This window comes from Gossypium hirsutum, chromosome A13 (genome assembly GCF_007990345.1).
Source record: "Gossypium hirsutum isolate 1008001.06 chromosome A13, Gossypium_hirsutum_v2.1, whole genome shotgun sequence".
Classification (NCBI taxonomy): Eukaryota; Viridiplantae; Streptophyta; class Magnoliopsida; order Malvales; family Malvaceae; genus Gossypium; species Gossypium hirsutum.
In genome coordinates, this window is record NC_053436.1 from 16945718 (window position 1) to 16958553 (window position 12836).

The 12836-nt window shown below is 33.1% G+C and overlaps 1 protein-coding gene across 1 annotated transcript; it reads right to left on the minus strand.

Annotated features, from left to right (window-relative positions):
• Nucleotides 1-1336: 1336 nt before the first annotated feature.
• Nucleotides 1337-2229, minus strand: LOC107930771 (uncharacterized). The gene is made up of 3 exons (XM_041084993.1): nt 2174-2229; nt 1995-2096; nt 1337-1837 (listed from the first exon to the last, which is right to left on the minus strand). Exons 2-3 carry the CDS (start codon nt 2019-2021, stop codon nt 1421-1423), a joined length of 444 nt encoding a protein of 147 aa, XP_040940927.1. The 5' UTR covers nt 2022-2096; nt 2174-2229; the 3' UTR covers nt 1337-1420.
• Nucleotides 2230-12836: the final 10607 nt, after the last annotated feature.

The window sequence follows — 12836 nt, forward strand, 5'->3', positions numbered from 1 at the left end:
CAGATTCATAATCATCAAATATAAATTCAGATTTATCTTCATAAATGGACTCAAAAGTCTCATAAACTAATGAGTCAATTATGTCGACACGGTTTACGCTCAAGATTTTGCTTGGGTGACTAATAGCATCATAAACATTGAACTTTACAATCTCCCCATCAAATTCCATCGTAAGAGTTTCGCTTCGAATGTCGATTTTGGTGCTAGCGGTACTAAGGAAAGGTCGGCCCAATAAGAGGTCTGAAGATCCAGGAGTGTTGTTCTCCTCCATTTTTATCACATAAAAATTTGCAGGGAAAATAAGTTCGTTAACTTCTACCAACACGTCCTCGAGGACTCCTTCAGGATGCACAATAAACTTGTTTGCCAATTGAATGATAACACATTTTTTCGTTAAAAAACCCGCGTTAAGTAATTCATATATAGAATAAGGTATTACATTTATTGAGGCCCCTACATCACACATAGCCTTCTTAATTCCCAAATGGTCTATCTTGCATGGTATTCCAAACATGCCCCTATCTTTACATTTCGCTGGCATTTTCTGCTGTAACACTGCAGATACATTCTCACCAACACTTACCTTTTCATTACCTGTTAATTTTCGTTTGTTGGTGCAGAGTTCTTTAAAGAACTTGGCATACTGCAAAATTTTTCTGATGGCATCCAACAGTGGTATATTGATTCGACATTCCTGAATCTTTCGAGGATCTCCTTATCTTCTTTTCCCTTTTGACATTGATTTAATCCACTACAGGAAAACAGACTTTTAGCGGCATTTTTTTTGCCTTTAGCCACGTTTCTAAGCGCCGCTAATACTTTTAGCGGCGCTTTCCCAAGCGCCTCAAAAAACGTCGCTATATGCAGCGCCACAAAGGTTCGCGGCGTTTTTTATAAAAGCGCCGCTAAAGACCAGGACCTTTAGCGGTGCTCTTAAAAAAACGCCGCCAAAGACCAGGACCTTTAGCGGCGCTTTTTTAAAATCGCCGCTATAGACCAAGAACTTTAGCGGCGCTTTTATAAAAAACGTCGCTATAGACCTGTACTTTTCGCGGCGCTTTTATAAAAAACGCCGCTATAGACATGTACTTTTAGCGGCCCTTTTGTAAAAAACGCCGCTATAGACCAAGAACTTTAGCGGCGCTTTTATAAAAAACGTCGCTATAGACCTGTACTTTTAGCGGCGCTTTTTTTAAAAAACGCCGCTAATTTGCCCAGTTTTGCAATATGTATTTTTACACCTATATCCAACCCTCCTGCAAGAAATTCAATAAAAACAGCAAATATACCATGAAATCCAACCCAACCAAAACACGCAAATTTAAATAATACAAAATTATACGAAAAATATATTATATAAATTGGAAATGAATATTCAAAATATTCTTAAAATAATGTTAAAAGCTACAAGAAAACATGTCTATGATGGCGGATTTTGAAATTGGTGGAACATAGTCATCATAGACTGAAGCTGCTGCTGGAGTTCATTGTATTTCCTATTCTGCTCCGCCTCCCTCGCTGTTGCCTCCGCCTCCCTCGCTGCTACCTCCGCTCTAAGTTGAGAAATTTGCTCATCTGTGCTAGCTTGTATCTGAACTATCTGATCTTTTAACCTCTGAACTTCAGCTTGACTTTGACTCCTGGAAGGCATGTATTGGTGCGAGGTGGATCCAAAATATTGGGTCGGGTTAACACCAGATCCTTGAAATCTAACCCGACCATACCTTTCAGGACCCAAAACTTCATTAATAATTCTGTTATCAATATCCTCAAAATTAACAGAACTATCAGTCAAAGCAGTCGCTTCATACGCTGCCTTCTTATCTTTTAGTTTCTCCTAATAAATCAGTTAAAGAGTTAGAAACGAAATATACAATAAAAAGGAATACAACATAACATTATTTAAATTACACTAATAAAAACGATAAATTAAAACATTATAATTAAATATTATAAATATTTATAATGAATCAATTTTTATTAAGTAAATATACCATAATTTCTGCAGCCTCAGATGACATCGGAGTTCCATCTTTTTTCCTGTGCGTAATGTCAAAAAGTTGAAGGCGTCCAACTTTTTGACCAGACGAGGCTTCCTACAATATAGTAGTAAAAATATTATTTAATAGTAAAAAGTTATTAATACTTGATAGATTTAATAAATCCATAGTACCTCGGCCTGAGCTACACAAGCAAAACTTTTCGACCCTGCCGTGTGCGTAAATTTTTGTTTTTGCCTGCTGCTTGTTCCAACTCGCTCACGGTCCTACATAATGAAATTATTATTACGTATATAGTAAATACTATAAACCGAAAAATTTATAAGAGTTTGCAAGTACATAATACCTCTCCTTTCTTCGAATTCCAAAATCGAACCGCATCTTCCCATTGGTACCTCAGCATTCCCGGTGGGACATTTTGCAATTTTTCTTCGAGGCTTATGGGTTTTTTAAAATATTCTTTTTTCAAAATGCTTTTATTGTCTCTCCATTTTTTACCCAATGCCTTCTTGATATAGGCATCAGAGACCTCTAAAGCAAACCTATCCTAAAAAACACAAGTTTAGGAAGTAAATATAAATGAAACTTAAACAAAAGTATTATAATTACATTAACGTTTTGTTACCTTAATATTAGAGAGAGCTTGATTTTTATTGCTATCAGGCATGTTATGCCATGATTCGTAGTTGATGGGCAACATATTGGCATTTCGTGCTATAATGCCCAAATAGCCTGCTAAAAGTCGAGCTTCTTGTCCAACAGGCTGACCATGGCTGTTTCTAGTTACTTTGACACGCTCGACAGAATTTAAGTTATATAAATCTGTTAGGAGCGTACGTCCTCGACCTCTGCGCGTCCCACCATTTTCAGCTGAAAAATAATAAATTATTACTATATTGAAATTTAAAAATAAATCAGTAATAAAATTTAATACAATTTGTAAAATAAACTTAACATTACTTTGAATTTCCACAGACTCGTCAAGTGTCTCCGGCACGCTTGAAGATCCAACAACTGTCTGCTGTTCAGTACTTCTTCTGAATTTGTAGTATTCTGTACAATCTAAGATCTCTTAATCTTCTTCTAGGCATTTTTCCTGCAACACATAAAATAGATAAAATTTTAGTAAGAAATAACAACAATAGTAAATATAAAATAGTTAAATTATATAACATGACCAATGTTAATATTGTAACATTACATATAAATAAAAAATCATAAAATCTTACTACATCATAAATCGTAAATATCTTCGTCTACATCCTGACGAACCCATTGAAATTGTGTACTAGTACTAGGGATATTTTCATCTAAGTCTTGTTCTGGAAAAGGCAAAGTTTCTGATCTTTCACCGATGTCATCTCTACTTCCATTCACCATGTCAAACAAGTCTCTAAGGGTGTTTCGGAGTACAACGTACCAACCCTCATCAATTGGATCTTTCGAGTAAAAAACTTGTTTAACCTGAGAATAAAATACATACGGCTCGTCCATCAAATGTTCTCCAGTGTGAATTAATCGAGAGAAATTCACCATTGTAAAACCAAACTGATCATTTTTAATTCCGCGAGCAGTATTAGCATCAGCCCAATCACATCGAAATAAGACAACTTTCCATTTTCCATAATAATCCAACTCAATAATGTCGGTTAGAAGTCCATAATACTCCATATTTCCCTTGACAGGATTACTGTCCCTAGCACTAGCGTAACTTGTAATTAAAGAATTAACAACTACTCCACAATTTTGAGTTCTCCTCAATCTCTCGCGATATTTGGTATGAAATCTGAATCCATTCATGATGAAGCCACTATATCTTTTTACTACTCGATTCGGACCTTGGGAAAGCCATTTAACTTCGTCATTAACGATATTCCCACTCCAAACCTATTGAATCGAAAGTAAATTGAGTAATTATAAATGTTATGAGAAAACATTATTATTTGTCAACAAAATGTTGAGTTGCATACCGTTTGGCTTAACCATTCATGAAAAGATTCTGCGAATAACCTATTAATCTCGCGATGTTGTAATCTTCGTGAGCGTGGACGAGATCTTAATATTTGTTTGTACTTATTATGTTAAACACATGTTTAATTCGTTAAAAAATAAACAAATCAAAAAAAGAAGAATATTTATCATATTCTAGAACTTACTTGCGTAATTGTTCAAGTGCATCGTGGTGGAAAAGAACATATCTATGTGCTTGTATCCAAGATCGGTCATCTAATTCTACAATTTCAACTTTGCCGATTGGTTCTCCATAACTTTGAAATAAATAAGTTTTGTCCAAGTTAGGATCATTGAGTCCGGCATTTCTACTTGGTCTATTCAATCTTGTTTCAACATCTAAATATCTAGAACAGAATGTCATACACTCCTCTGCCAAGTAGCCTTCAGCAATTGATCCTTCCAGATAACGCTTGTTACGGCAATAAGACTTCAATTTGCTTAGGAACCTAAACACCATATACAACATTATCAAAACTGGTAACTATAGGTATAAAGGTGAATGCCTTTGAAATAAATTAGCACCTTTCAATTGGATACATCCAACGATAGAAAACCGGGCCACCAATTATTGCTTCACGAGGAAGATGAATGATAAGGTGCACCATAATAGTGAAGAAGGAAGGTGGAAAGATTTTCTCCAAATTGCATAATGTCAAAGCGGCTCGATCTTGTACTTTTTCAAGTTCTTCAACATTCAGAACTTTGCCACAAATTGCTTTCATTATATTGGACAGCTCAATTATACAGGACATTACCTTCTTTGACATACAGCACCGTAAAGCAACTGGAAGTAGATCTTGCATCAGGATGTGATAGTCATGTGATTTTAATGAATATAGTCTTCGATCTTTAAGACTTACACATCGAGATATAATTGATGAATACGCATCCGAAACCTTTATATCCTTCAACACCGTGCAGAACATTTCTTTCTCTTCCTTTGACATTGCAAAAATTGTAGGCAGCAACCAATATTTTCCATTAGGAAGTACTTGGGGATGAAGATCACGCCTAATTCCCATGTGAACTAAATCAAGTCGACTTTGAAGATTATCTTTTAATTTACCATCGACGTTCAAAATTATCCGGATGATGTTCTCGCAGACATTCTTCTCAATATGCATCACATCAAGATTGTGGTGTAATATGTGATGCTCCCAATAAGGCAACTCAAAAAAAATACTTCTTTTCTTCCACAAGTCCGCCTCATTAGGGTCATCCTCCTCGTCAGATTCATCATCAGATTCATCCCTCGATCGTCTATCTATTTGCCTGTTAGATGGTTGATTTAGCTTCCGTAACTGAAATCCATATCTTTTAACATGAATAAGATTTCAGATCCAATGGTCTGCTCAGGAGCTTTTTTCAACTCTTCAGTACCGTCAAATAAAGCCTTCTGAAATCTATATCTATGATTTTCATCTAACCACCGACGATGCCCCATATAGCAGAACTTCTTCCCATTATATAACCACTGTGAACACGTTTGAGCAGCACAACAAGGACAAGCATAACGTCCTTTGGTACTCTAACCTGATAAATTCACATATGCGGGGAAATCATTAATTGTCCACATCAAAGCAGCACGTAGGTAAAAGTTCTCATTTCTCAATACATCATACGTCTCAACACCCGCCCATAATTGTTTTAACTCTTCAATAAGTGGCTACAGATATATGTCAATATCATTTCCGGGGCCTTTCTCTCCGGGGATAATCATAGATAATATCAAAGAAGATTGCTTCATGCAGAGCCATGGAGGCAAATTATAAGGAATAATGACCACAGGCCAAGTACTGTCCGAGGTGCTCATGATTTTAAAAGGATTAAATCCGTCAGATGCTAACCCGAGCCTTACACTCCGAGGATCACTTGCAAAGCTTGGAAATTTATTGTCAAATAATTTCCATGCAAAAGAATCTGCAGGATGCCTTAATAATCCATCATCCGTTCGTTGATCATGATGCCACGTCATAAACTCAGCTGTCTTTGACGACATGAATAGCCTTTGAAGCCTTGGGATTAGCGGGAAATATCGCAAAATCTTGTTCGGCTTCCTTCTTGACTATGGCCCATATTCATCCTCATTAACATCTTCTGCATCTCTATTCATCCAACGAGATTTACCGCAAACATGACAAGACTGTTGATTTCTCCGATCACCCCAATACAACATGCAATCATTTGGGCAACTATGAATTTTGTTGTACCCAAGGCCCAAATCTTTTATCACTTTCTTCATGTCTTTACATGATTGAGGGATTTTTGCAAATGGGAACATTTCTCTCAAAAGCTCTAACAGCATTGTCAAAGAGTTTCCGGTCCACCCTCCTAAACATTTTAAGTGGAAAAGGTGAATATAGAAAGACATTTTCGAAAATTTTGATCCCTCATAAAGTTCTTCATTCATTTCACCAAGTAACGTGTAGAACTTTGCCGCTTCTTCATTCGGTTGTTCATCCGGTACACTTCTTCTCGTTTCCATAAAAGTATTCCCACCGATATTATAATCATCAGATGCAACATAGTTTGGTGGAAATGATTGGAAACTTTCACTCCACATATTAAATGCATCCCGCATCATACCTTCCATGTCATCTTCTCTAACATGCTGACGGTAACCACTATAAGGATAACCCGGATTAATCGTCGAAGAGGCTCCACTAGTTGTACACTCTCCATGGAAAATCCATTTTTTATACCCCCGAATGAAGCCATCAACAATTAGATGTTCGTAGACAACTTCACGATAATACCAATAGATATTGCCACACTTCTTACACGGGTAAAGAATCATATTCTCTTGGCTTGAATTGTGAAATGCAAAACCTAAAAAAGATTGCACTCCATTTTGATACTCGTTGCTTGCCCTTGAGAAATTCATCCAAGTCCTATCCATTTCGTAGTTGTTGAAATCTAAAGTTGGCAATAAGTTTCACGGGTAATTTGTTTATTATGTAAGTCTTGATATGATATATATTTATGTTTTATGTAATTTATGTAGATTATGTAAGTTATGAAATTTGAACTTTTAAACTATATGCTTTTAAGGAAATTATTAGATTAAACTACATGTATTAGTTAAGTTATGTAAGTTGTTATGTACGTTATGTGAGTTATGTAATTTATTTAAGTAATGATCAATATTAATACTATTTTGATAAAAATTAGTTATAATATATTTAAACAATGATCAATAATGTTATGTTGATAAAATAATTTATAATTGGCCATTCAGTCGTTAAAATTTTTAATTCTTTTTTAAGGTCAATAGAATTATTTATAAGCTCCATAGAAATTTTTTGGAAATCTTATTAATATAACAAAATTTTAAAGACATTTAAAAATATTAAATATTAAAATCAAACATGTTTAATATAACAAAATAGTAATTTGAATATAATAATATCAAGAAAGAATCGTAGTTTAATTTTTATAAGTAAATTGGAAATAAATTAAGGTTATATAAATATTCAATAGCGATAGAACTTTTTTCAATTCTTTTTGAATTTTTAAGATTCATCATACGTGGCGTTGTTACACCTATGGAGGATCCATTATATCTTGCAGCTCGATATAAGGCAACCCGTCAGGTTTCCAGCCTATATACTTTGAATCTTTAAAATATTTAAAATAAGGAATGGACAAGCTCAGCTATTGTTGTAATTATAATGGACAAGCAAGCTACATATATGGTAATAAAATTAATTCATACTTATTCATACCTCAAATAATTAATACTATAAGGTCAGGTTTCCAGCCTATATACTTTGAATCTTTAAAATATTTAAAACGTACCTTAATAAAATGTACCTGGTCTACTCCACTCTCACTAGCAAACAGAGGCTGGAGTCCAAAAAGTAATATTTGTTAAGTAATTTAAAGTGAAAATGCATAGAAATAAGGAAAAAAATTTAGCAACTAAACGGCCTGTACGTACCTAGAACAAATGTCAATGGATGTGGTGTATTTAGTTGCACCAAATATTATTTCAGGTGCTCGATAGTACCTAGAACAGATGTAAGATTATAAGAGTAGCACCAAATATATTTCAGTTTAAGCAAATATAAAAACTTTATCTATATCAGTACCAAATTTTAATTCGAAGATTAAATGGCAGCTTCAGTTGAACCAATACTTGCAGGAGGAGCAGGAAGCAGTAAATGAAGCTGTACACCTCAGCAAAATCTGGCAAAACTGCACTGTATAGAAAGCACACTTATCATCAATGGGACAAAGGAAACTTAAGGATGTGATGACAAGAACTACTCAAGAAGACACTGATTATCACGTGTTCTTATTCATACTTATTCATACTTCAAATAATAATTAAGACTATTTTTATAAAAATTAGTTTTAACTTTTAAAGACATTTAAAAATATTAAATATTAAATATTAAATATTAAAATCAATTGCTTCAACCCCAATCAACTGGAATTTGCCAATGACCATGAAAACATCATAATATATTGAGTCTTGCTGCAATTTACTATATCCAATATAAGCTTGCCATTCTAAATACCATTATCAGTGCCATTTTCTTCCTTCACCATAGCATTTATTACCTTCAATCGACATCTCATTTTATAATTAGAAATTGAAAAGCATTTTCAAACAAAATATAACAATTTTTTATATAAAACGTGAGCAACAAGACAGCATTAAACTCTTAAATCAATCTAAGTCCACACTAAACACATAAGTTGGATAGAAACATGAAAACAGACCAAAAGAGCACCTAAAAAACCAAAATGGAATCACCATTATTATGTAAACATGAAAATGCACAGCTTGAAACAAACCAACTTTGCATGTGCAAAATCATACTCCATAAAACTCATAAACATTAACTTCTCCTAACCAGAATACCAACTTTATGTTTACAGAGGTCTTGATGGAAACTAACATAACTGTTGATATACAACTTATCTAATAAGAATCACAGAATATGCAGAAAGTACCTGAGTATTTAGTATCAAGAGAACCATGTATTCAAAGGAAAAGAGCCAGAAATTGATCAATGTATGCAAAACTTGGTCTATATTTCAAAACTGGAATAAAGCTTTCATCTAGTACCAAATACATACATATATAGAGACACAAACACACAGGCATACATCTTCCATTACCTAAATCTGTTTCTTGAAAATAAAAGATAAGTAAGCTTCTACAGGAAACTTAACGAAGGAAGCCAAATCGAGACAAAACACAAAAAAGAGTGGATGAAACAAGCTTAAAATTTTAGGAATGTAATTAAAATGTTAATTAAATGTTAGGAAAAACATTAAAAATTTAGGAATGTAATTAAATGTTAATTAAACATTGAAAACATAAAAGGAAAAACATGTTGAAAGAAACATAAATGTTAGGGAAGACAATGTTTACCTTGATTGAATTGGAAATGTTTTCTTGAGGGTTTATTTAGAGATGCTTGGGATTGATCTCTAATAATGCCGAGAGACTTCCCTACTCATTGCATTTGAAGAACAGAAGTCTGTTTCTGGTCGACAAAACATTTAATGATTGGTATAATATTAATTATATTGCATAATAACAGGTGGGAATAAACAAATAGAATGATTAAAAAAAACAGCCAGCAATTTGGTATAACATTAACAGGAGAAATAGGACCAAGCTCGATACCATTAAAAGACAGTAAGTTACATTGTATACATATTATCATTGCAATTTGGTATGAATATTCCCGATTGTCCCAGCAATGCTAACTATCACAGCCAATATTAACATTAACCACGACAAAAATTCCTCTACTCTACTCAAGCTCATGCTCTCTTCTTGCTGACTTATCCTCAATGCAATTAGAGCAGGGAACGTAAAACCTAAGGAAAAAGCTGTTGTTGCTCCAATAAATTTGAAAGCTATCCATATATTTGGGATCATAGTAGATCCAATATATTTAAGCACTAACAATATTACTGTTAATGCCAAAGACCTTTTTTTACCATAAACTATGAGGTAAACATCTCTGTCCAAAAGAAGTTTTTACCTCATAGTCCTCATAGTAGATCCAATATATATAAGCTGTTGTTGCATGTTAGATAGGATTGATTCATTGAACATAAACTATGAGGTAAACATCTCTGTCCAAAAGAAGTTTTTAAACCATTCAAGCTTCAGCCTGATTATTATTATATGGATGGGAAAGAGGTTTCCTTTATTTTCACACTCTATTTCATTGTAATAAGGTGTTCTTGACCTAACATCAACCAATGAAAATGTTTTGATTCACTTAAAATTTAATTCGAGACTGACCCAATTTATTTTTAATTTAAAGTAAATATCGAATTACCCTAAACAACTTAGCTTAAATTTAAATAATATCAAATAAATATATTAAAAATAAAAATGGATCATATTATCCAACTATTTGAATCAAATATTAAAATTCAAATTCAAATTCAGTTCACTTTAAACATAGTTCAACAATAACACTAGCTATGCATGTAGATAATCATAAATGTTTTTATCTGTTTTATATTCTAAGTCTAATTTTATTTGGAAAAAAAATTATATTCAATTAAAATTTTTATAATAATGATTTCAACTCAATTTAAATACCTATTCAATAAATTCAAAATCACTATTTTCAAACATTTGTAGGTACAGTTCTCTCCTTCAATAGAATCAAAAGTTAAACCAAATCAGCAAAGGAGAGAAAACAGAGTTTGATTACAAATTGAAAAAAAGAAGAAAAAGAAAGCCCCCCTCACAAAACCAAACTATATCATAAACCACCAAAAATTGTACATAAAAGATTGCAACCGAATGAACCCAAAAACCAGTCCTAACCACTGATCGAGAACCCCAATATGACGAACCGAACCAGACATAACATCACCATTAATAATCAAATAAACTATCAGGACACCTGCATTGTTGACAATTATGCAAATCTCAGACAAAACCCTAGCAGTTCTCCCCATTGCAATTTGCACAACTTCCCTATAAGATCTAGCTTTACAAGAAACCGCAAACCTAATCAACATCTCGAAAAATAGCACCAGAAACACCAGACCCGGTATTGGGTTTACTTAAAACAAGGGTATAATCATCGAGATCAAACCCATTTCAAACCATTTCAAACAAAAAAAAGGCAAGTAATACAGTAACTAAACAGTAATCTGAAGGGGACTCAAAAACTAACCATTTCAAACCCATGAAGCGTATGACCGTCGATGAGAGGAAAGGGAAAATATTAGCGATTCTGGGGATGGGGGAACAGAATAGGGGAAAAAAGGGGACTTGGGGAAAATGTTAGGGATTTTGGGTTTAGGGAATTAGGGGATGATTTGGGGAAAAAAGAGAAGAGGTGTTTTAGGGATTTAGGGAAGCAAGAGACGAAATGGGGGAAAATTACTTAGCAAAAAATGAAACTGATTTCGGGTAAAGGCCATAAAACTCAGGAGAGAAAAAAACGACGCCGTTTCAAATATGGAAATTTTGTGGCGTTTTCAGCAACGCGCCGGTAATCAGACCTTTTGCGGCGTTTTCAGCAAAGCGCCACTAACGCCTCTTTTATCTACACTACAAAACGACGCCGTTCTAATACGAGTTGTGGCGTTTATTACAGAAACGCCGCTAAAGCCATTACTATTCAGAGGAAACGACGCCGTTTTACTGTAATGTATAATGAAATTTTATGGCGTTTTCTTGAAAAACGCCGCTATTTCTGATCTTTAGCGGCGTTTTATGTATAAACGCCGCTAATACCTTAATATTTTATAAAAATTGATTAAAATTTAAAACTATATATTTAGAATTTCTTTTAAATTATATCTAAATAATGTTACTGTGATGAATGTTAGTGTAGTACAATATTTATATTTCATATATTTATATTAGGTTTAGTACAAATTCCCAAGAATCTCATAAAATTCTAAATATTAAATATTCAATAATAATATTATACCTTAAACTTTAAACCTCAAACAATAAACTTACACTCTAAACCCTAACTATAGTTGAAACTTAATTTTGATTTAATACACATTTTAAATTACATATTATGTATGCATATAAATTACTTTAAAAAATACATGATGCTATTTATTATATCAATAACGCGTAAATATTTTACAAGATCTACATCAAATTACAGAATTCATGTACACAATTATACTCTAAATTTAAAACCCTAAACCTGATACTCTAAACCCCTAAACCTTAAACCCTAAACATAAAACCCCTAACCCTAAACTTTAAACCCCAAAATCAATCGATAACCTTAAACCAACCATAACTCCTAGACCATAAAGCCCAAACTATAAATTAAGTACTTTAAAAACTGCTAACCTTAAACCATAATCGTATACATATTATTGGGAATTTGTGTGGGCAATGTTAGTGTAGTACAAATTAAAACACACAAACACACATATATATATATATGTTTATATTCTTATGTTAAATAATATGAGTATATACAAAATAGCATGAATCTTAAATGTTCTTCAGTTAATTTCTAGCTAATACTTCAACAAATGCTATTTCCACATTCAAAATCACCCTTTCTTAATAGCATCCCATGCATGTTATAAGAATCTGGAAAGAAAATTATCTCTTAAGAAGTTAATAATTGTCCCATTGTAAACTTCAACCCTAACCTTTAAACCCTAAATCATAATCCCTAAACCCATAATTCATCATAAACCTTCAAATACTAGTTAACTCCTAAACCGTAAATCTTAAACCATATATAGTTAACTCATAAACCTGCTTAAACCCTAAACCATATATCTTAAACTATAATGATAATTAATTTAATTAATATTTTAAATTCAATACTATATATCTCTTTTACG